The sequence below is a fragment of the Leptodactylus fuscus genome, chromosome 5, assembly GCF_031893055.1.
Source record: "Leptodactylus fuscus isolate aLepFus1 chromosome 5, aLepFus1.hap2, whole genome shotgun sequence".
NCBI classification, from domain to species: Eukaryota; Metazoa; Chordata; class Amphibia; order Anura; family Leptodactylidae; genus Leptodactylus; species Leptodactylus fuscus.
In genome coordinates this window covers 146,756,082-146,780,312 of record NC_134269.1, presented here as the reverse complement: position 1 = coordinate 146,780,312, position 24,231 = coordinate 146,756,082, and the positions used below count along the sequence as shown (strand labels likewise).

At 39.8% G+C, this 24,231-nt stretch overlaps 1 protein-coding gene across 7 annotated transcripts in view; it reads right to left on the bottom strand.

Moving 5' to 3' along the window:
* Positions 1-24,231, bottom strand: part of GRIP1 (glutamate receptor interacting protein 1) — a 355,754-nt gene that overhangs the window by 3,825 nt on the left and 327,698 nt on the right. For 4 of the 7 annotated variants that reach the window (XM_075274408.1, XM_075274410.1, XM_075274404.1 and 1 more), the window contains 12 exons: positions 24,025-24,180; positions 19,741-19,927; positions 17,315-17,460; positions 14,822-14,902; positions 11,883-11,952; positions 10,655-10,800; positions 9,256-9,400; positions 8,424-8,563; positions 5,962-6,147; positions 5,059-5,215; positions 1,373-1,484; positions 1,250-1,294 (listed from right to left, as the gene is read on the bottom strand). In XM_075274408.1, the coding sequence (XP_075130509.1) occupies positions 1,250-1,294; positions 1,373-1,484; positions 5,059-5,215; positions 5,962-6,147; positions 8,424-8,563; positions 9,256-9,400; positions 10,655-10,800; positions 11,883-11,952; positions 14,822-14,902; positions 17,315-17,460; positions 19,741-19,927; positions 24,025-24,180 (1,571 nt within the window). The remainder of the gene's footprint in view (positions 1-1,249; positions 1,295-1,372; positions 1,485-5,058; positions 5,216-5,961; positions 6,148-8,423; positions 8,564-9,255; positions 9,401-10,654; positions 10,801-11,882; positions 11,953-14,821; positions 14,903-17,314; positions 17,461-19,740; positions 19,928-24,024; positions 24,181-24,231) is intronic. The other 3 variants (XM_075274407.1, XM_075274411.1, XM_075274405.1) reach the window with 2 other exon arrangements.

The window sequence follows — 24,231 nt, the reverse complement described above, 5'->3', positions numbered from 1 at the left end:
GAGACTCCTGTATAACACGGACAGTAATTTCAAACATACCTTATCTACGGTATATGTCTTAGGTGTGTAATGCAGCCCTTATACAGATGAATCTATTGTTTTCCATTATAAATCACTTGAGGCTATTATATCAGTCATGGGGCCTCTGATCATCTTATATCTATGGGGTGCTCAGACTCTCCACTAATGACAGATGATATAGGAAGGATGGGTTGGTCGTGCATGTTACAATTACACATACCTGATCCATCTTGAGAATATGTGTACACTATCAAAAGTGACTTGTATGGTCGGCCATTTTTTTTTTTTCCCCTATCAAACCAACTGAGGCCTGGTTCACATCTGCGTTCAGTATTCTGTTTGGGGAATCCACTTCGGTATTCCATTCAGGGGGGTCCCCAACGCATTAACAAGCAGTGAGCTGGACATGCAGAAAGAAAAGTACTTCATAAACTACTTTCCTATTCGCATAACTTATGTGGACACAGTGTGGAAAACACACGGACCTCATTATAGTGAATGGAGTCTGTGTGTTTTCATAAGCTCACAGCTTGTCAATGCGTTTAGTATTTCCAAGTGGACTCTTCGAACGGAATACCGAACGCAGATGTGAATCAGGCCTGACACCAAGGTGGAACGCCTATGCATCAACACTGTGCAGGATCCCTTGCCGGCCTGGCTATGTTGTGGCTTTCATTAGAAATGGAAACTATAATCAAATAAAACAGAGCCTTAAAGGAGTTGCAGCAAGTTATGAGGTACTAGACATAACCAAGTGCTGTACTGGGCTATCTCCGTCACTCCCATAGAGAATAAATGGAGTGGTGATGTACATGCCTGGCCTGCACTCCATCAGGATGGCAGAACTGGAGCCCTGTTCTCCTATCCATAGAGGATAACTTCATTACTTGGTGCAACCCTTATAAAGGGTTAAACAAAAAGGGATTGTTAGGGCAGACATATATGTCACATATCATCACTTCTGTGAACGTCAATACTTCATCGGAGGGTGGTGTGTTCAAGTGAAAAAGTGTAAAAGCTTATATCCATGTATGATAAGTCCTTGACTACCTCCATATATTTACCTACACCCAAGTACTATAGAAGTCAACATTGTTTATAAAATGAGGATATGCAGTAACAAGCTGTGTATCTACATGCTGTATTTCACTTGCACACATTGCACTCTAGCCATGACAAGCAAAGGCTAGATCAACACACAGAAAAGCAACACGCAAGAAATGTATACCAAAAGTATCATGTTCCTAGAACATTTGTGACTGTCAGCCTTCTCCTGTGGAAATAACAAAAGGATGTTATCTAAATAACACAACAAGTGTCAGGGTTTTATACGTCAAGGTTCTCATATTACCTCTAGTTCTCTCAGGATTCCTGACTGGCCGCATGTTTCTAGGTCTTCCAGTGCCTGAGACCAGAAGTTCTCCTCTTGGTCAGCTTCTGGATCGTCTGGACCACCAATAAACCTAAGAACATAAAGCTTGATTTAGAATATGCAGAATGCCTTACAAGAACATGAAATCACTCAACACCCACATTTACCCACTTGCTGTGCAATTTTTCTGCCGGAAAAAAAAATAAATCAGCTTTTAATCCATATACAAATTGCAGTTTGGTCACCCAGGATGTGGCTGCACTTTCTAGAGCACCTATTTTCACCAAGGCTAACTGTATGGTGTGGAAAATATGCTTTTATATTTGCTGTATTTCCCAGACTTATAATATCCCAGGTATCTGTGATGCTGTGAGTCATTGCCCCATAACATAAAAGGACAGTTGTGATGTTGCAGTGACTTGCAGCATGACAAATAACTTTGCTACAGTGAGCCAATGTAAGAACGGCGTATTCCATGCTGTAAATGTGCAGTTTTATCGCACTGGGTGGGGTTAGTACTGTAATACTGCTATCTCTAAGCCAAGAACAGTCTGGGAAGTCTGGCTGCCATACAGACTGTACTAGATGCCAGTATGCAGGTACCCTTACAGAGATTAAAAGGTCCTAATGTAATGTGATCATAGGCGAAAAGAGGTGCTGCAACAGATGCAGTCAATCCCCAGGTGCCCCAAACTGTTCATTTGCATACTGATTAAAAATTTACTTTACAGTTCCTATAACAGTATATAAGTAGTTTAGATATGAAGACTCCGCTTGCACTCCACATCTGTGCACGTTCTACATTTCTATCTAAGGAAATTATCACTTCATAAAGACAGGATGTTGTTTAAAGGGATTTTTACTAGCTTATGAAAATAACAGAGAAGTAGCCATACAGCTATGACTGCTCAGCAGACCATGCCACTACAGAAGAGAAGCCATTGTCTTTAATTTAATTCTTAATACATCTTTTTTGGTTTCAATCAGGGTAGGCCATATTTACAGGGGCACCATCTTCTTTGGGTGCTGCAAATCACTATCCTTTGGACATGTTAGGGAATGTTCACAGGGTAGAATTTGCATTCCGTGTGTGAACATTTTGTGCGACTAGCTGCGACGGGATGACAGTGCAGTGCAGCATTTCGCTCCGGATTAGGCCCAAATGAATGGGCCTATTCGGGAGGGAGCCTCATGCCGTTGTCGCCACGGCTGAGTCAGCCACGGAATTTGCGGGAAGAAGGGTCATCTCGGTTCTTTTTTCTGCTACTAGCTAGAGAAAAAAGGAAGTGAGCGGATCCCTCTGAAATCAATGGGAGCCATTTTTGGCAGCGGATTTTGAGATGGATTCCGCTGCCAAAAAATTCTGTGTGAACAGACCCTTAGTCTTTGTTTTTAGGTCAACGATGAGTGGTGACCACAAAAGAGAATGGGTGCTACAGCAGGTATGATCCCACCCCAAATACACTAAAGAGCAAATGGACTAAAAGTTGAATTTCTCAGCAGCAAGATTGCACTTTGACATAAGCAAGGTATGTTCACTATACCTCTATCCCAGGGGTAGGGAACGTACGGCTCTCCAGCTGTTGCAAAACTACAACTCCCAGCATGCATACTGGCTCTGCTGTTCTTGGAACTCCCATGGAAGTGAATGGAGCATGCTGGGAGTTGTAGTTTCACAGCAGCTGGAGAGCCGAAGGTTCCCTACCCCTGCTCTATCCCTACAACAGCATATAAGTGGTTTAGAAGTGATTTTGGTGATGTTAAGAGTCCTTTAAAAGGATCTTATTTTTCAACCCTTTTTTTCTAACAAGTCGGAATAGCCGACTCTTCTCCTACCATTCGTGGTCTTCTCCGCGCCACAGTTCACCTAAAATCCTGGTTTTTGTTGGTATGTAAATGAGTTCTTTCGCAGCACTGGGGGTGGCCCCAATGCTGTGAGAGAAATCTCCAGCGCCGCCTCCATCTTCATCTGGAACTAGGTCTTCACCGCGTTTTCTTCTGGCGGTGTCTTCTAACTTCTAGGCCTCAGGCCTAGGGGAAGCCGACTGCGCATGCCTGCCGGCCACGAGAAAATGGTCCTACTGTTTTGCTGCTCACTGATCAATGCCAAAAATTACAGATGGTAGTCTATGTATGATAATGTACTTTATTACTGGAAGGCTCCTAGGAAATGCTGTTTATGTACTTTCCTAAAACAATTCCATAGACTCAAGCTGTACCGGCACTTCAATGCTTTCTTACATACTTGTAGAATATTACAATGGCATCAAAACTTACCTTCATATAACTGAAAGTTAGTGAAATATCTCACACACAGCTAAAAAGATGCTGTAAATTGCAAATTTCACTTTAATAAATTCTGTGGTAATAAATTCTGCTGGCAATGTGGATTTGGCAGAGTCCTGCACTGCAGATGGACTTTGTTATATAGAAAGGTTCTGCAGTTTTCCCTGACACTGCACTGGATGGTGATTTACATAGACTGTAGAGGGCACTTATACTGTCCAACCAATGGAAAATAGACCAAAGTGCGGTAGCTATTTCATGTGAATAAAACTGCACCACATACAGTAATACATTTAGTATTGTATGAGGATAAACAGAGGTGACTAGGATTAATACTACATTGATGCTATGACGCAGACAGAGAGTGAAGAGGTCACGGTCCATTCAAACAGCAGGGGTCTGGGTGTCTGATTCGCACTGATTAATTATTGATGTCCTCTCCTGAGGATGATAAATCAATAAAAGTGAACTAGAAAACCCCTTTAGGTAAAATGGGTAATTTTTTTTCATTTTGTATCTCATAATAATTTGGCCAACCTCACTTTTTTTAAATGAGCTCCACTGTATGTTTATCGAGGCTCTACCGAACCACTAACAGCTTTAGAACAAATACTACCTACATAAGTGGTGATGTCAAATACTACAACAAATGAATAGTCATATAGGAACTGCTATAGCTTTACGTCAGTAATGCAACAATGGCGCGTATGGGAAGCAGTTTTCATGTGACCTTTACAAAGTCCAATTTTGTTGGTATGGTGCTAGAATCTATTCGGTTTGTTCTGGCCAACCCTGGCAGTATTGACTTTCCGGTTTCCTTGTGACCTACACAAGGTTACAGCTGCAGTATTGCTGACAATACTATAGACATTTCAATTTGCAATGTCATCAATGTAGTAAGCTGCACAGGATAAACAGCTATTGATATTAGGTATACAGGTAAAAGACCATGGCTGGGGACATCAGTAATACTGTTTAGTAATAAGATAACACTTGTGCTGCATATGTGCTTGGGCATCAGGGCTACAGAAAGCTGCTACTAAGCAAGAAAGTTATACAGGCCCGAGAGCAGCTTTGTACACGTGGGCAGAAGCCAATAAAGTAACATTTTTACCATGCACTAAAGCACTCAGGTTGAAAGCTTCTCCATAGGAATCTGGTTTATTTCGGGTAACCCTGCCACACAAAGAATGGCGTTTCCACTTACTCTCAAACTCTCAGCTTTAAATAAAAAAAAAACAAAAGAAAACCTGGGAGAGCTGGAAATGTCTTAAGTGACTGAAAGGAGAATGTACAGGCATAAAAGGTGAAGGCGCTAGGAGATATTGGCACACCTCTGCCAGTGGACAGCCAATCTCAAAGTAAAGAACAGAACATACCCGCTGGTGGTTGGTCTTTCCCACTCATCATCACTAAGTCCTGTGTCTGGAAAGTGATTATTGGTCGGTCTATTCAGAGGAGACAGGCTGCCCTTCTGCTTTGGGTTTCGCCATTCAAATGCATTGAAGCTGAATCCAGAGGCTTGGAAGTTAGGTCCTGAAAAAGTCATGGAAACCTTGTAACTAGCATTAATAATCCGTTGTTTGCTGTAAATCTATTGGCAATCATGTGATTATCCTGTAGGTCACTGCTGTTAGCTTATGTATAGAGCCCATGAACAGCTATTTTGCGCCCATCAAATTTCTGCAACTGCTTAACCATATTCCAATAGCATTGCATTGGCTGGCTGCAAAACACAAGAGCACTTTGTAATTCATATAAATCACCAGAGGTCTTTAAAATACTCCACATATTGGTAAATATGGAAGCTTCAATAAGGGCTGAAGTATACATTGCTGGTTTGCTACCGGGATCCTGGGACTAAGCCTTGTAAATTTGGATACTGTACAATAGCCCATGGTGTTCATACCTAGGAATCTTGTGCTGTTGGTGTCAGTTATTAAACAAAACCATATTTAAACTGTTCTTTCCATTATTCTGTTCCTATGATGGAACAGAAAAACGGGAAGAGCAACGCGCATGTGAATATAGTTTTAGGGAGAAGATAGAATAAAAAACAAAACATAGTAGTACCCTGTCTTCTTATAAATTAATTATAGTCATTTTGGCGTCCATCTGAATTGTAGGTTTTAATGTTGTCACTGTATTACTTATACACAGCTTAGACGTCCAATGACAATGACAATTACCTGTATCGGTTTATTGTAGACCCGGGGTACAAATCCAGCACCTCTGTAGTTTAGACTATAAATGCAGCAAACTGTTGAACACAGATTATTTACCTTGACTTCCATAAGCAGTGTCCACAGCAGAGCCATCCCAGGACTCAACTGCACTGTCTACACTTGGCACAGTGGTGGAATAAATATCTGAGAGGTTGCTGGACTTCTGAGTAACTGGCGTATCGTCCTCAGCATCGCACAGCTCACTTATTCTTCCAGATGATGTAAATGCTTTAGGACTAGTAGCTGAAAGGGAAAGACAAGTTCTTCATATCGTTTTGAGACTTGAAACCATTCCAGTTGGTATTAAGTGTATTATTTGGCCACAGTAACCACGTTGGTGAGACACATTGTAGGCAGATAACCTTAGGTCTGCAATTTCATTGGGACAGGTTTGTTTGAACCTATTTGACAACAGCATCTTAGAGAGTAGAAGGATTTATATTTAGTTTTGTTGGAACAAATGCAATATAACTTGTCATTGATTCATATATCTGTGCTCATTCTGGTGTTAGGAGTCCAGTGGGTGGTCCCATCAGTGATTGACAGTTAACTCTTGGCTGCCTAGCACTCTATTACATGCTGCCTGCAGACTGGACGTCTGGATGTAACAGGATGGCTCTATGGTAGAATTCTGAGAACTGGATACAGGGTTGCAGCTTCTAGAAGTGGACGACATTATATAACTCCTGCATGCACCCCAGGCACACGTACGGAGTCTGTATGTGGTATATATATATATATATATATATATATATATATATATATACAGTCCTATGAAAAAGTTTGGGCACCCCTATTAATCTTAATCATTTTTAGTTCTAAATATTTTGGTGTTTGCAACAGCCATTTCAGTTTGATATATCTAATAACTGATGGACACAGTAATATTTCAGGATTGAAATGAGGTTTATTGTACTAACAGAAAATGCGCAATATGCATTAAACCAAAATTTGACCGGTGCAAAAGTATGGGCACCTCAACAGAAAAGTGACATTAATATTTAGTACATCCTCCTTTTGCAAAGATAACAGCCTCTAGTCGCTTCCTGTAGCTTTTAATCAGTTCCTGGATCCTGGATGAAGGTATTTTGGACCATTTCTTTCTACAAAACAATTCAAGTTCAGTTAAGTTTGATGGTCGCCGAACATGGACAGCCCGCTCTCAAATGATCTGAAAACAAAGATTGTTCAACATAGTTGTTCAGGGGAAGGATACAAAACGTTGTCTCAGAGATTTAACCTGTCAGTTTCCACTGTGAGGAACATAGTAAGGAAATGGAAGACCACAGGGACAGTTCTTGTTAAGCCCAGAAGTGGCAGGCCAAGAAAAATATCAGAAAGGCAGAGAAGAAGAATGGTGAGAACAGTCAAGGACAACCCACAGACCACCTCCAAAGAGCTGCAGCATCATCTTGCTGCAGATGGTGTCACTGTGCATCGGTCAACTATACAGCGCACTTTGCACAAATAGAAGCTGTATGGGAGAGTGATGAGAAAGGAGCCGTTTCTGCACGTACGCCACAAATAGAGTTGCCTGAGGTATGAAAAAGCACATTTGGACAAGGCAGCTTCATTTTGGAAACAAAAATTGAGTTGTTTGGTTATAAAAAAAGGCGTTATGCATGGCGTCCAAAAAGAAACAGCATTCCAAGAAAAACACATGCTACCCACTGTAAAATTTGGTGGAGGTTCCATCATGCTTTGGGGCTGTGTGGCCAATGCCGGCATCGGGAATCTTGTTAAAGTTGAGAGTCGCATGGATTCCACTCAGTATCAGCAGATTCTTGAGAATAATGTTCAAGAATCAGTGACGAAGTTGAAGTTACGCCGGGGATGGATATTTCAGCAAGACAATGATCCAAAACACCGCTCCAAATCCTCAGGCATTCATGCAGAGGAACAAGTACAATGTTCTGGAATGGCCATCCCAGTCCCCAGACCTGAATATCATTGAACATCTGTGGGATGATTTGAAGCGGGCTGTCCATGCTCGGCGACCATCTAACTTAACTGAACTTGAATTGTTTTTTAAAGAGGAATGGTCCAAAATACCTTCATCCAGGATCCAGGAACTGATTAAAAGCTACAGGAAGCAACTAGAGGCTGTTATCTTTGCAAAAGGAGGATCTACTAAATATTAATGTCACTTTTCTGTTGAGGTGCCCATACTTTTGCACCGGTCAAATTTTGGTTTAATGCATATTGCACATTTTCTGTTAGTACAATAAACCTCATTTCAATCCTGAAATATTACTGTGTCCATCAGTTATTAGATATATCAAACTGAAATGGCTGCTGCAAACACCAAAATATTTAGAACTAAAAATGATTAAGATTAATAGGGGTGCCCAAACTTTTTCATAGGACTGTATATATATATATATATATATATATATATATATATATACATACATACACACACATACATGAAGGTATAAACATACATATTATTGTTATATTACAAATGCACATATCTTTCAGTTTAGGTTGTTGCCCTATTCTCCAATGATCTAGCTTACCATCTGTTTGCTTCTTGATTTTTAAAGTGACGGTTTCTCCTGCCATCTGCAGTAGATGAATAGCTTCACTCAAAGGTTTTCCTTTCAGACTGTTACTATTTATGGCTAGAATCCGATCCCCTATGTGGATTGCGCCCGTTCTATCAAAGAAGAAAAACAAAAAATTAAGTAGAAAAACCTCCCCAAAACAACTAATTTCTTACTTTAATCAATACAAAAAGAAAAAGACCATTTTGCAGGAACATTTGTGAGGCAGGCTCTTTGTTCTTGAATGGAATTGTGATGTTAATAAGACTGGAGTGGAGAATGAGTCATCGTCACACTTCACAATCCATCATCTTAAATAAACTGTAGTGTTTTCTATCATGTCCAGAGATATGTCGCCTCTTATATTCTAATTGTGGTTCTCCTAAGTTATTAGTAGCAGGTGAGCACATAACAGGCCCTTAATATCTGCTCTCTATGAGCTTTGCTACAAAGAGCTCCATTGAAGCAGTGGTTAAAAGACTTGGGTCACAGCTACAGTATATAAAAAATAGGAAGACTCGCACCAGCTAATTTTTTTTAGATCTAAAAGACATAAACATAAACAGTCCTTCTTATTCCTAACCTACAGAATCAGTTGTATGTCACAACGTACCAAAATGGTAATGAGGATTTACTAAACATCAAAAGTGATGGGGTCACTTGGGGTTTGTCAGACAGGCAGATAGATAGATAGATAGATAGATAGATAGATAGATAGAGATAGAGAGATAGATAGATAGAGATAGAGAGATAGAGAGATAGAGAGATAGATAGATAGATAGATAGATAGATAGCTTTACATTACCTTTCTGCTAGTCCACCTTTAGTAAGGCTTGAAATAATAATTGGATCGAAAGGTTCTTCAGTGCCAGAAATTGTAATTCCTAGGGGCCCGCCATACCTCTTCAGCTCAACTGTGTAAATGATGGCTCCGCTGCTCTCTTGTTCATCTAAAAGTGTGAAATTTGTGCCTCAGTTTTACTGCTGAGATAATCTGCAATTAACTACGGACACTTCGGAGATTAAGAGCATCACATCTTTATTAGTCAACATGCCATCCCTGTACGCTGCAGCCAAACATTTAGGCTTACTGGGGCGATACATATTTTCTCCACTTGAGGATTTGGCAATCATTTTACCACCCTGTTGGTCATTAAACTACTGAACTTCCATGTTTACTGCCTGAATGTGAAAATAAATTCTAGGGGGAAAAAAATTAATTGGATCTCCGGGCACCATCACTGACCCGTCAAAGTCATCGATTTTATTAGACATAAACATCCCATTAACCAGGTCATTTTCATTTCACTTTGAATACATTTATTTTTACATGTGCAATAGCAAAGTCTGAGATTGTTGACAGAAGCAGATGCATCTCCAAGAAATAGCTCCAATTCCAGCATGGACTACATGCTACCCTGCAAGCATTGTCTTTGTTCTGTGCCTAGACCTTTAAAACATATTTTTACATTGCTTTGCTTTCTCCCTTTTCAGGACGGTTTCTTAGAGAGTTCTCAATGGCCAATACATGGTGTATGGATTTGGTTCCAATAAACTGATCTTATTTTTGCTGGTGGAGAACTTCTTTTCTCCAGAATAGAGGACAGGGTATCTGCCATGCATCCACAAGGACAAACCCCCAAGGTTGTTGCTGTCTAACCTAATTTGGTTATAGGTAGATAAATTGGTATTTGCGATAGAAAAATATGTCATTTTATATTGTATCTTATATTTACTGGCCAACATAAGGTAAAGTAGTTTACTTTTCAAGCCTGTGCATTCAATACATTCAATATACAGGACACCTGTACCTTTGCCTGCCATATCTAAGTGTAGGTGCTATTGAACATATAGTACAACTGTATCAAAGGAAACCTTTCAGCAGACTCATGCTGTCCTACCCATAGCCAGCATGAAAGAGTAAGGCTTGAAAAGAAGTGTCTACTAGGTGACTCCCCACCAGCTTCTTCTCACCCATCTCAGCTTGAGTCGCAGGTCTTACCCCATGTTTCCCTGTTTTTATGCCAGGATGAGGGAATCTGGAGATAAAGCACTACTACTACAGACCAGACAAAGGAAATATTGCTATATAGGTACATTGCACTGTGGGAACAGAATTCACATGTCAATCCATCCTGTATTTTCCCACAAGAATCTCCACCAGCGTAAAGATCACCATTAGAAGCAGTGACCTGCTCACCCACCTGAGTTATCTTCATCTTTGCGTATCTTCAACTTAACAAGATCTTCACATTGCTGTAGTATTTGAACTGCGTCTTCCATGGAGCAATTGTCCAGGCGAATGTTGTCGATGGCAAGCAGCTTATCCCCCAGTTCCAGGGTGCCTGTGCTGTGTATATGAAGTTATAGCTATGAGTCTTCCCTAAGATTCCTGTCTGGAACATTATATACACTAGACTCTATGTAGTTACTTAAAACACAATCCACCAATGTACTGTAAATGTGTTACAATGATTAAGAGGGATATAGGTCAAAACACCCCCATAAAGAAACCTATAAATAAAGACATTGAAGTGATAAGAATATAAATGGGTTTTGCTTTTGCTGGAAACCAAACCACTTCTGCCAATGCACTGTCTGAACTACGGATTAGTTCTAGTTACATGAATAAGGTTGAGATGTAATACCGTACACAGCCCATGAACTGCAGTGGCGCTATTTCTGGTGGGCAAAAAGTAGATTTTTTTTTCCTCCTATTTCAGACAAGTGTTTTCAAAGTTAAAATAAATCTTCCCAACACTACAAGAGTCATTTTTATTATTATTCCCTAACCCTGCTATAATAGTGGCAACTTTGTCCATCTTATTCATATACCGTACATCAGTTCCCACTACATATGCTAGTAACATCTCTCAGCAGTGACTTCTGCAGTTTAACAACCCTCAGTGAAAAATGATGATGATGTTAGCATTGCAAATGTTATTCATGAGGCAGCAAAAGGAGCCTCCTGTCAGCAGAGCTTTCCTAGGTAAAAGCCATTTTTATCAATGAATCACTTTCTGGTAAAAGGTCATTTCAAACTCAAAGGAACATCGAATAAAAAAAAAAGAAAATGTCTGATCATAATTTGAAGGGCTTGTCCCAGGGTAAAAGGGGTTATCCAGGGAGGAAAACATCAATGTGTTCATCTTAGATGAATGAGGCTTTTTATTCATGCTCCATTGTGCGCCCCATTTTAGCATATACTGTAGGTTGCTTGGACGGTCACTCAGTCACCTCTTCTGCCTGAACATGATATATGGTATACAGTAAAGCCTATGCATACTTCTTACCAAGCAAAGGTGATTCTACAATAGGCAGCCCTGCACCACCATAAAAGATCTTACAATAGTCTTCATAGCAGAACACAACATGACAGCATATTATAGGCTTGGCTTATAAACCTTAAACATTGATATTCATAACTCTCACCGATGTGCGACGCTGCCTTTCTTTATATCCGAAATAACCAGAGGATCACCAGTTTTCCTACTGGAAGGAGCTGCAAGACATTTAAAAAAAAGTCAATTTGTGATAATGTTTCTGAAGTTTCTAATGAAAATTCCAAGTAATTTTTCATAGTATTGTCGTCCTTTGTAGATTTTCTCAGACTTTCTAAGACAGGAGCTTTCACTGGGTGTCTAAAAGGAAAAGTGGAGTAGTTGTCTAATTTCTGGTGTACTTAAAAGATGCTCTCTGGGAACAGACCAAAAAGAAAAAAAAACTACAAAATTAGGCCAAGGTACCTGCCCCGATACCTATCCGCATCCTTATATTAAGATGCAGTTTTGACATCAAGGTTATGATTAAAAAAAAAAAAAAAAAATGGCTGTCACTCCTCTTCTCTAAGGAAAGGGGCATTTTTTTTATGGTGAAACCGCTGGAGGCAAAACAATCTCATGCATTTTACTATCGGTCTGCAGGTAACTGTACGTAGGGTGTATTTGTTGGCTTATTCCCAGTGAACCATTTTAAAGAAGAAAAAAAAAAACAACATTTCAGGCACCATTTTATATAGCGGAAGGAGCTGAGAACATTGATATATTTAATATTCTGTTAGAAAAATACTGTGATGTCATCACCTCAGTGCAGTGAATTTTAGTGAGGTGGTTGCCTGAAGGTCCTCCATCAATTTATAGTTTTACTTTATTCATCAGGTATGAGCCCACAAAACAATACCTAGGGCAGTTACTCTACTGACTGAGCCACAAGCTCTATTGTTGTCAATAGTTTTTTTTTTCTTCTATCAAGATGCAATAATATTGTACTGTGCCTACATAATGTATTGGTATATAGTAATATCTCTATATGACAGTACATTGTATTCTTAAGAAAATAAAATATATATATATATATATATATATATATATATATATATATATATATATATTAGTAAATGACATCCATCTCTGTATGTCCAGTCATCTAGCCATGGGGGCAGTCCTGTCAGTAATTGATAGCCACCTCTATATGTTTAATCATCTAGTCATGGGGACAGTGCTATCAGTAATTGACAGCCATCTATATGTCCAATCATCTAGTCATGGAGAAGGTCCTTTCAATAATTGACAGCCATCTCTATATGTCCAGCCACCTAGTCATGGGGGCAGTCCTATCCATAACTGACAGCCATCTCTATATTTACAGACATCTAGTCATGGGGGTGGGCCTAATAGTAATTGACAGCTATCTATGTCCAGTCATCTAGTCATGGAGAAGGTCCTTTTGGTAATTGACAGCCATCTCTGTATGTCCAGTCATCTAGCCATGGGGCGATCCTATCAGTGATTGATGCTCGGCTACACACAGATCGTGTGATCGGCAAATACTAATAAAAAAAATTAACAGGAATGAAGAAGGATCCCATATGTTTTTAGGACCCTATAGACAATCCTGCAACTCCTTACACACTAGGCACTTACATATTGCTAGAATAACATGGGATGTCTGTGCATAACACAAGCTTTTATTTATATTTTGAGAATCATGACATTAATGCAGAAAATCAGCTATAAACAGAAGCAAATGTTGTGATATGAGTCTCAGTTAGCATATGCGAGTCTCTAATAACACAGAATACATCTGCGCTTGTCCGCCAAATTAAAAATCTGTTCATCAAAATGACAGCCTCTATTTGTAACAACAAGCTGTTGTGCTACATATTCCCTCTCGTGTAGGCCCAGTGACTTTAATGACTTGTTAGCCATGCCAGCCTCCTGCGATACCCACTGGGAAATAACCTGATCGCTCTTAACTTGACATTATCTCCCTTCCGTTAAGTGAAAAGGAGACAGTAGTAACTTAACTTACAGCTCGCCAGCCTATATCTATTTCCAGCAGCTGACCCATCTCTATCCATTATTCATTAGTTCCTTATTATACACATACTGTGCTTTTAGCAACGCAGTTTAAGTACCTTTCATTGTCTTTTATTCAGCAGTTTGATCATTTCAATCAATGTCATTTATACCCTTACTGCCCCATACAATATTTGCTTAATCTCTACAATATTCCATGGGACCTCAAGGGGTGGTTCAGCATCTGTGTTGAATAGTTAAACATTAATATCTTAACATTTCCACTGGGTATAAACCTGCATTGACCCTTTTTGTACTGGGCAATAACAGTGACCCCCAAAGTGACATCTGCAGAAATGTATAGGAGGTGGCGCATAGATAAGCAGCAAGTACAAATGCAGCATGGCAGAATGATATACATGTGAAAAGATCCTTGAAGATCACGTAGTTTAAATCTAACATTCTGATGTGTTGTAGATAGCCTATACTGTCACTTCTTTACACAAATGACAATGTTGAGAAGATGAGGCATATAACTTACGATCTACCGATTTATGATTGTTTCCAGGACTAGATACAACATCTGTTGTAGTCTATGGATTTAGGTTTTCATAAGACTGGAATCATATTAAAAATAACATGATTTAGCAGTGTGCCGAGCATGCATGTATTCTTAAAGGAGTTTTCCCACAAACATAACTTTTTGTCTTGATTGGTTGCCAGTGAATACAACCATAAATACTGGAACCTTCTATGGTCTGGAACTTCTTAAGAACCCAGCCATGAGTTCATTATTCCTTACACAGAAGCAATCGGGGCAGTGCATGTGTGAGAAGAAAACCGGGTCACAATAAAGATATCATGATTGGGTTTCTGACAAATGCCAGACCATAGAAAATTCCTGCATTCATGGTCATATCCATTACCAATGAAGATAAAAGACTATCACCATTAAGATTGTTAGAGAAAATGTTTAAAACTGCAAAATTGTTAATTATTTATTTCTGCAAAAATGTTTAACCATGAAGAGTCTACAAAGTAGAATGTGAACGTATGGTCAATATATTTACTTACAGCTAATGGTGATGCCAAGCTCCACATTGTGTTTCTTTGGTAGTTTAACATGGAATGTCCCACTGCTGGGTATCACAGACTCTAGAGAGGAAGAACAACTAAATATATAACACCATCAATGAGAAAATGTCATGGTGCAGCTCTGCGGAGATGTGTGGAGTGAGAAGAGGTCACCTCTGGGTTATTTACACAGAATGATAAGTTAGCACTTCAGCTCACTATTAAAGGATATTTTATATATGGATGATCTCTATAAACGCAAGACAATATGAGATCTCTCAGACTTTAATGTACAAAAGGAAGAATTCCATAAATTCCTACAAATCCCATCTAATTACCCAATTCTAACCCTTCCATATAATCTAAAAATCAAATTTCCTTCTACGCTATATTTACCTCCCCTAGGTCATTTACATTATAACCCCAAATAAAGTCCTCCATGCCCTCGGTGTGTGTGATATAATTGTGAATGTCATAAACAATTAGGAATACGAACAAATGTACGTGACACGTTTTACGTGAGGTCCCCAAAAAGTGTCCTGTTTAATAATTCATAGCACCATTGGAAAACATCTAACTTTTCATTTTCCTTGTCTGGCTCACAGCAGGAACTTTCTGGAATGGGTTTATACAGCTTTATACATTATACTCCTACTCCTTACACCTGCTGTTTGTCTTTATTGTTTTTGTTACTAAGTTCATGCTGTACGATGTAAAGTAAATGCCTATAGACTTTCTGTAGTATTCTGTACAGGTTATATAAAAATATATATTGAAACAGAACTTCAGAGTAGAAGAAACTCTGGTTCTATGTATTCCGTACAGACTAAATGTTACCTTGTTATGGATGTGACTTATAGTGAAATTTTTCTGAACACTGAAGTTCTGGCATGCTAGTAGCTGTAATACACACAAACAATGCACCTATTTTTTTTTTAATATATATTCACCTATGTAAGTGGATAATTTTTGAGTTTGTGTGAGAAATTTGTGTTCATCTTTCAGGACAAAATCTGACACACAAAAGATAGAAAGATTGTTGCAGGCAGGCTGGTGAACAAACGTGTGCTGCATCACTCATGGGGATGGAGTGCTCTCTTGTATTTACAATGAGTGCCAGAGCAGCCAAGCCTAAGCATCAAGACCATATTATTAGACAGTCTTATAGTAAACTGGAACAAGGCCTGAACCAAACAACTTGTAGCTGGAAACTGTAAAGTTATTTTGTTATTTTTTGGAGCATTATTGCAACTGTTATATACAAAGTGAGCTCCTTTTTGATAAGAAGCTTTAGTAAAAGAAGTTGATTTTTTGCACCTTCACCAAGTCTTCTTGAACCCTACACTGAGCTAAACAAATACTAAACCAGCTTTATTGTCATACTAGCTATAACCCGCGACTTCGTCCACTGTCCCCTCACCCTTGCGCGAACCACCTGCAGTGCCGCCCGTGGCCCCCCCACGGCCCTTTCCTTGCGGCCGGCGCAGGCCCCTCCAACAGCATCGTAGGCTGGGACCCCACAGCCCCGCTGCTGTACCTCCGGCCCTCCCTTTTTCCCCCACCCATGCCTCCGGCTCTCTCCTTACCCCCCACCCGCATTCCAAGCCCCCTCTCCCCCCTTTAGAGATTACAGTCACCTCCTACATGTACCCCCTCCCCCCCTTTCCACATGTGCAATCTGGCCCCCCTCCCCCCTACTTACCTTCTGCCCTTTGCTGCCAAACCCGCACCCCCCCAGCCCCCTCCGTAACCCGTAGCACCAGCACCCCTCTCCTCCCTTAAGCATCCTGCCGATCCCTGTTCCCTGCAGTACTCACCATTTACATGCTGGGGAGGTGTGTGTCTTATGGCCGCAGCTTCAGCGAGCATGTGTGGTCCTTCCCGTGGCGTCTGTGTGGGCTTGTTGGGGCTGGATGCGCTGCTGCATGCTACGCCAGCCTGAGGTAATGTGTGGCCGCCGGCATGTCAGCGACGTTCGGAGTGATGCGGGCAGCCACCATGTTCAGCGTCGGGTTCCCACGCACTAGCCATGCCCACAATTCAGCAGCAACCTATGGGCCGCTGTACTGGCTCCCTATCCCGCCCACACACCGACATACACCAATAGCAGCTGTGTGTAAGTCTCTGCGGTGACGTCATGCCCGGGCCAACAGCGGAGCAAAACACAACTTTGGAGGGTCGTGGTGGCGTTTTGGGGTGAGTGACACACTTTTAAAGTAGCCTATTACCCCTTTCTGGCCAATATGTAGGTGTGTGCGAAATTTCGAGGAGATCCATTCAGCCGTTCGGGTGTGATTGAGGAACAAACATTCAAACCCACAAACATCCAAACTCACAAACCAGTCCAGTACCTTAGCAGTGACTATGGCTTGCATATGTCTCTACACTACATACACTACTCACAATACACTTGTATAGCTGTAGCACTGTCACATAGGATACATGTAATTCTTATTAGGCACATCAATAGTTAAGAACGGTCTCTGAACTAACCTGCAACATCAAATTCTATTTCCAGGGTTACTTTCCCAGCAATGGTTGCATCTCTTAACAGTTGATTGGCTTCTTCAAAGGTGCTGTCCTCTGTCTGCACCCCATTTATGGCCATCACCCGGTCTCCTACCTGTATGACTCCACATCTGCAAGGGGATAAGGTTTTTATTATTGGAATGATCAGTACGGTATACCAACAGGTTACTCTACAATAGAAAAAGTGAAATTTCTAGTTTAATGTGCAAAACCTTCTGTGTGTTTTCCCTTGGAAGAAAAAGGAAAAATGACATCCCCCAATTCTGTATACAAAGGAACCTGTGCGTTTCAGATGCCAATAAAATGTCCTAAAGATGTGATTAATTATTCAATACTAGCACTTTCTTCGGAAGTGATCAGAACTCATACATAGTGCTGACTGATAAAAGTTCCCCAATGGCACGAGGAATATAAGACTCCTAGATGTGACAGCCCCTTTCAGCGCATGTTCTCTTTTGTAATTAATATAGCCTGCGGCCCCCCGATGGAAAAGCCTGCATGATAAAGCCTCTGGAACTTGTTAATCTTCTCATACCAGATCAAGAACATGATATTTTATTGTCAGGACAGAAATTTCATTATGTGCTGCACGCCGAGTGAACGATCCTGCATAATTTATTAGGAGCCAAGAAAAGTATTACAAACAAAAAGCTTTGATAAATTTGCTGTCCGAAAAAAGAAAGAATTTTACTCAAACAGCAGAGGGAAAGGAAGCTGCGCTGTACCCATTCACATACTCATTTGGGGAAAGCAAAGGCTCCAGTGAGCGGGAAAATAGCCTGGATGTCTACAATAAAAGCATTCAAACATGGCAATTTCACACTGCGGGCAACTTCAGTCAGAGCATGAATATTAATACTCCTGCCATATCTCCTCAGTGTATACACCTACACTGTGAAGAGTAGGGCTCCCCTTGCTTTGAAGCACTAGAGCGCGACACTCAGGGGACAAGCGGATTTCACACTTTTTTGGTTGAAATCAACTTTATAGTTTCCATTCACAGGTTGCATTTACCACAGGTATCGATAAACATGAAAAAATATATGTTCCACACTGGTCTTAGATATATCGAAACTGGCTCAGAGAGAACATAGTGAACGTTTTTGTGTATAGGAAACAATCAGAGTCCATGTTTCATTTTTTGACTCTCTCTCTCTCTCTGAATTCATAGGAGAATCTCAGAAATTTATAATGGATGGATTGCACACTATTGGGATAACATTGGTCATTGGTATGGCTCATGAAAAATAGCCTTTGTTGCCCAACAATTACAGTGAAGCTCTCACTTGCTATGGCGCCTATGAAAACTGCACTTTGTTTTACTTACTTTGGCCAACAAGGATAGTTTTGCATTTACACCATTATATAAATCTCCATAAAGTCTTGTTGTTAGAGGACCAATGATGTATTTGTATGAATATATTGATTTCCATATGTAAGAGCGCACAGCTCATCTATGTACATACGATTGGATGAAGGAAAATGTACTTGCAATCTCTCCCAAGAACATTGAGAAGCTTCCAGAAAAAGGGGAGCTCTTCTGGAAGAATTAGCACATCTCCCAGGAGCAGCAGAAGCCTTTTTAGATCTCCAGGAAAGTGGTGACCCATGGACTTTTTATGTGTTATTAAATATACAATCAGGGGAGAATGCTCCATGGTGTAAAGTGGCCATGGTCTGTGAAATAGGGGGCATGCCTATGCCTGGAAAAGTTCATGCTGAGGATCACACTCTTCTGTCTACAAAAAAAGTGCTCATGAACTGTTGGCAAGTATGTGTTAATAGTTGTAGGCCAACATGTGCCCAATAATATGCAAGCTGGGCTCAGCCAAATGTCCATTTCATTAAAATAGAGTGGGAAAGGCTATGGTGGACATCTGATAAGCACAGCTTATTCTACTCCTGTAGGCCTGGCACCACACCCAGAAAAACAAAAAATCAGTCATTTACTATGTTTTCTTACAAGGACAGTCTCCCTGCAAGGATCTGCTACACATAATACTATCAGTGACTTCAACCAAACTCAGAAGGTTTTACCTTAAAAATCTAATCTGTATAAACAACACAAGTTCATAAAATTTGGTTTTATTATTGGAAATCCACAAAGATGAAGGAGCATATGCAGACTCATTCATATTGCATTGCAGCACAGTATAGTCAGTTTCATGCACTACCCATACCCATGGTTAACTTGTTTTATCCCAGGAATACCTGTATTATAGAATCAGGATGACTGACAAATAGTGCCAAATCAAGTGTGTACTGGAACGGGCTGCGGTACCAAATCATAAGTTGGCACTCTTTTTTTGTTTTTCTGATGTTACAGGTAATACATAGAAAAAATACTATTATACAAACACTATTGGCCAGCAAAACACTTGTGAGCTCACCTTTCAGCCGGACTGTCAACATCAATGTAGGAAATCAAAGGTGGAGAAGACAAGGTCTCTGTGGCAAACACACTACCCTGAAGTTGTATTCCAAATCCTACTATGGGGTCAGCAGTCAGCACCACTTCTGTACTTTCTGTGTGGACAACCTGTCCAGCTAAACCAACTGTGCTTGATGCCAAGGACACTGTAATAGCAAACATCAGAAAAAGAAGATAAAAAACTTATAACCAATAAGAATAAACACAAAGTGCCCAAAAGAAAAAATATTGCTTGATAAGAAAAGGTTTATTATTTTACTAAATCATTTTAGAAATGCAAACAGATGGACAAAGAATGGAATGGTTGTAAATAATCCAATGGTAATGCTCAGAGAGAACAGTTCTCATGGGAGTCTTAGGTACATTATGACAAAGAAGAATCACTGGATGGCATAAGAGCAAGGATCATCATGAACACATAGACTGAATAATACAACCTCATAGTTTGCACAGTATTTAATTTGTGCTGCAGAACAACCCTTTCCAGTATAACCTGAGACTGGAACTTGCAACCATCATCATCTACTGCCGCTGTATCTTCCCATTCCACTTCCTACATTCCCATCAGGTTTATGGCTGTTACTCCTATAGTTACTCTAGGGTCTACTTGGAGAAGGAGACATGGGAAAAACCATCCTGTGGTTATGTATGACAGCCGATGAGTGCCAACAAAGGATGGCATATACTGACAAAAAATATTTCCAATAAAATAAAAGTTTCAGTCTACCGGGGCACAATTTTATTGATAAGGTTTTGGACCAATTAAAGCAATTACAACATAAGGCTGACTCGTTGAATACTATTCTACATACCTATGCATAAATAATAATGGGACTGTAATGTCAAATAGTATTAGGATCATCTGGTGGAGAAGTAAAGGTAAGCAATAACCTAAGATGTGATGTTGACATCTAGGTTTTTATACTTTTCACACATAATTTGACTAAAATAACTCAAAATGAGAAATTGTTTTCCACAGTAATAAACCATTAAGTCGGGGATTGTTATTTAACAAGTATTTCATTTCATGTTTATTGGGAGAGATTTCAGAAGAAAGGACCGGCTGCTGCGCAGACTGGCACATACCGGTATATACTGTTTACAGTGAAATGTTCAAGATGAAAAGTCAATTAACCAGGTAATAGCGACTAATTGAGAACATTGCTTCACGCTGTACAACGAGCGCGCTCAGTTTATTTAACAAAGTCAACTGATTAGTCATTAATAATAATCCCAGTGAGGCTCTAACTGGAGAAAGGCGGCATCATGGCTTCTATTACACACAATCCACAACGGATACGATGGATCCGTCATAGTCCATTATGATCACCGCCTAGTAAAATTCCTGTTTTATTGGATAGAGCAGTACAGTATGCTGTGTATATTATCGGATTAGAAAAGTGCAACAGACTCTTGAGTAAAGTATAGCTTCCATTAAGATTAATTAGAGGAACCTCATGCATCTTAGGTAGCAATGAAGTCAGACAATCCTCCTCTATAATCAGCATGATTTTTCCCCCTTTAAATTCCTGAAAGTTGTACACTACAAGAGTGCTTGTAAACCCTTCCAATCAGAGGTGGAATTGACCCATGGGTGGGTCCCCATACAGTGGCTCCCATTCAGGACAAGGACCCACCTCCCGTACAGTATAGTGTCACTGTATAGTGGCATCTATACTGTATGGGGATCATTATCCTGTATGATTTCCCCATATAGTATAATGTATCTATATGATAGTTCCAGATTGTGGATAATTACTGCTTATGGCTTCCTGCTCTACCAGACACAGAAACAGGGTCATGGCTCCTCTTCTTCCTGGTTTTATGATCTGATTATAATTTTAACAACCGTATTGGCAGATCTGAGAAGAATTAGATGCATCCCACCTCTGCTTTCAAAATATGTGGCAATATGGCTCTAACCTAAGGCCTTGCCTTTCACTGAGGCACTACTCACAGCCTTATTACTTCTTGCACTATTCCATGTTGTTTTAATTCCCATCCAATTACTGCTGTTCTAAGTACAGCCAGGCTCATCAATGACATCACCATCATAGGGTTATGCTAGGTAAGACTTGGACACCTACTTGATCATAGATTAGAATGTTTTCCACTCCTGAGTCATGGTTTAGAACTTTTGAGATTTGGTCTTCAACATGCTTCCAGCCAAAATAGTTGCGGCAATTGTAACTGCGATTTAACTGAATCACATTTAGACTTGGTAAACAATTGAGCTTGTGTCTTCCCAGATTGTACTGTATTTAGATGGTGCTTAGACCATTTCATTTTTCCTGTAGGCTTTTATTTGTTTGTTACACATATAAAATTTCCCATTGGACAGGCCATCATGCCCCCACCCATTAGGATCTGGTGACCTAGAATAGCACACTAAGCTGACTTAACCTCATCAAGCATTTTATAACATATTATGATGAAATGTTCATATATCTGCTGGATTTCAAGGAAACAGCATAAGGAAAACTGCATTGGATCTGATTTTCTTTGCAGAAAAGCAGATGCACTAATAGAGATATATCCTGGAGGTGTTCCCATCACTCTTTTTTGAAGGTTAATATCTGATCATAATTTAGATAAAACATAGAATATTTTTATCTGAAAATAATGTAATTTCCAATCTTTCTGGGATGAAGGATGAATGGCAATCAATAAGAAAAGAAAATGTCATCTTCCTTTTTGTAATGATATCAAACAACTAAAAATGATTTCGTTTTGCATACTGAGCATAGCTGCTTTTATCATCAAGTGTGGCCTTTATTCTACAAGATTATTTTTTCTTCTCTCTTGGAATGAGTTGATGTTTGTGGAGTTTTCTGATGCAGAAGGTATAATAACACATCATATGCTGAGACTCAAGCAGCCATCATTGATTTGTTTAATGTCCACCGATTTTAATGGTCAGTAATTTATCTTAACCATAATCATTATTATTATTAATACTTCTTAGAACATCATTAATTCCATGGTACTGTACTTAATACTTCTAGTATAGTATTAATACTTCTTAGAACATCATTAATTCCATGGTACTGTACTTAATACTTCTAGTATAGTATTAATACTTCTTAGAACATCATTAATTCCATGGTACTGTATTTTTGAAGTGGTTGTGGTTGTAAATGAAACGTCAAGACTTAAGCACTGAATTCCCCAGTTTAACAATAATGGTTTCTCATGTTTGAGCTCTTCTGGGAAACCAGACTTATGAAACTTCTTTGAGACCACCACCCAAAAATGCATTGAGAAATGGTCTTCTAGAGAAGTAGTCCCTCTTATAGAAATTGGCCGGTATGTGTAGCGCATGGTGAAGTGGAGAATTTGGGTGCAAGCAATATATAATGTGGTAACCATGACCAACTTAAGACTGCTGCCTTGTGATAAGTTGTTGAGCAGTTCTGCAGAAAACAAACTATTAAAAAAATTCTGCTTGGACACTATGAGACATATGTTTACATCCAAACATTACGGAGACTTGGAATGTACCGTATATACTCGAGTATAAGCCGATCCGAATATAAGCCGAGGCCCCTAATTTTACCACAAAAAACTGGGAAAACTTATTGACTCGAGTATAAGCCTAGGGGGGAATGCAGCAGCTACTGGACAATTTCAAAAATTAAAATGGTCGGAGTTTTTGGGTACAGTAGATGCTGGGTGCTGGGAAAGGGGAGGGGGTGTTTTGGTTGTCTGTCTACCCCTTCCCTGAGCTTGAGGGCTGTTTTTTCTTCTCCCACTTGGAATTCAGTCTGGCTGAATATAGGGTATCTGCAGTGCTCTTATTAACCCCTTCCCGACGGAACAAGAGATACCCTATATTCAGTAGACCGGGCACTTTCAGACACAGGGATACCTAATGTGTTACATTATGTGTTACATAGTAATTTTCTACTTTTGTATGTATTCTAGGGAAAGGAGTGATTTAGAACTTTTTTTCTTTTTTTTGCACTATTTTATGGGATATTCTATACATTGATATTGTGGCTAATCATAGATCACCCCCCCCCCCCCCCCTCCTAAAAATAAATAAATATTTTTTTTTTTGCTGACTCGAGTATAAGCCGAAGGGGGATTTTTCAGCCCAAAAACTGGGCTGAAAAATTCGGCTTATACTCGAGTATATACGGTAATTAAAATTTATTATGAAAAATCTCAAAAAATAAATATTCATACAAATTGTTTTTAAACGTATAACAAACTAATTGTAAAAGGAAGTTAAGTAACTTACAAGAACTTTTAAAGTCTTTCTTTTTCAGTCTTCTTCTCATCAGTGTTCCTCTTGGACTAGTAGGGTACAGACTCCGAGGTAGAGTCCCCATATTGAGCGAGCTCAGGCTGTATGCACTCATGGAGGTAGGAGAGAAGGATGAAGATACCAATGCTGCTGTAAGAAAGACAATACATAGTATACCATTCTCTGAGCACTTCACCTGGG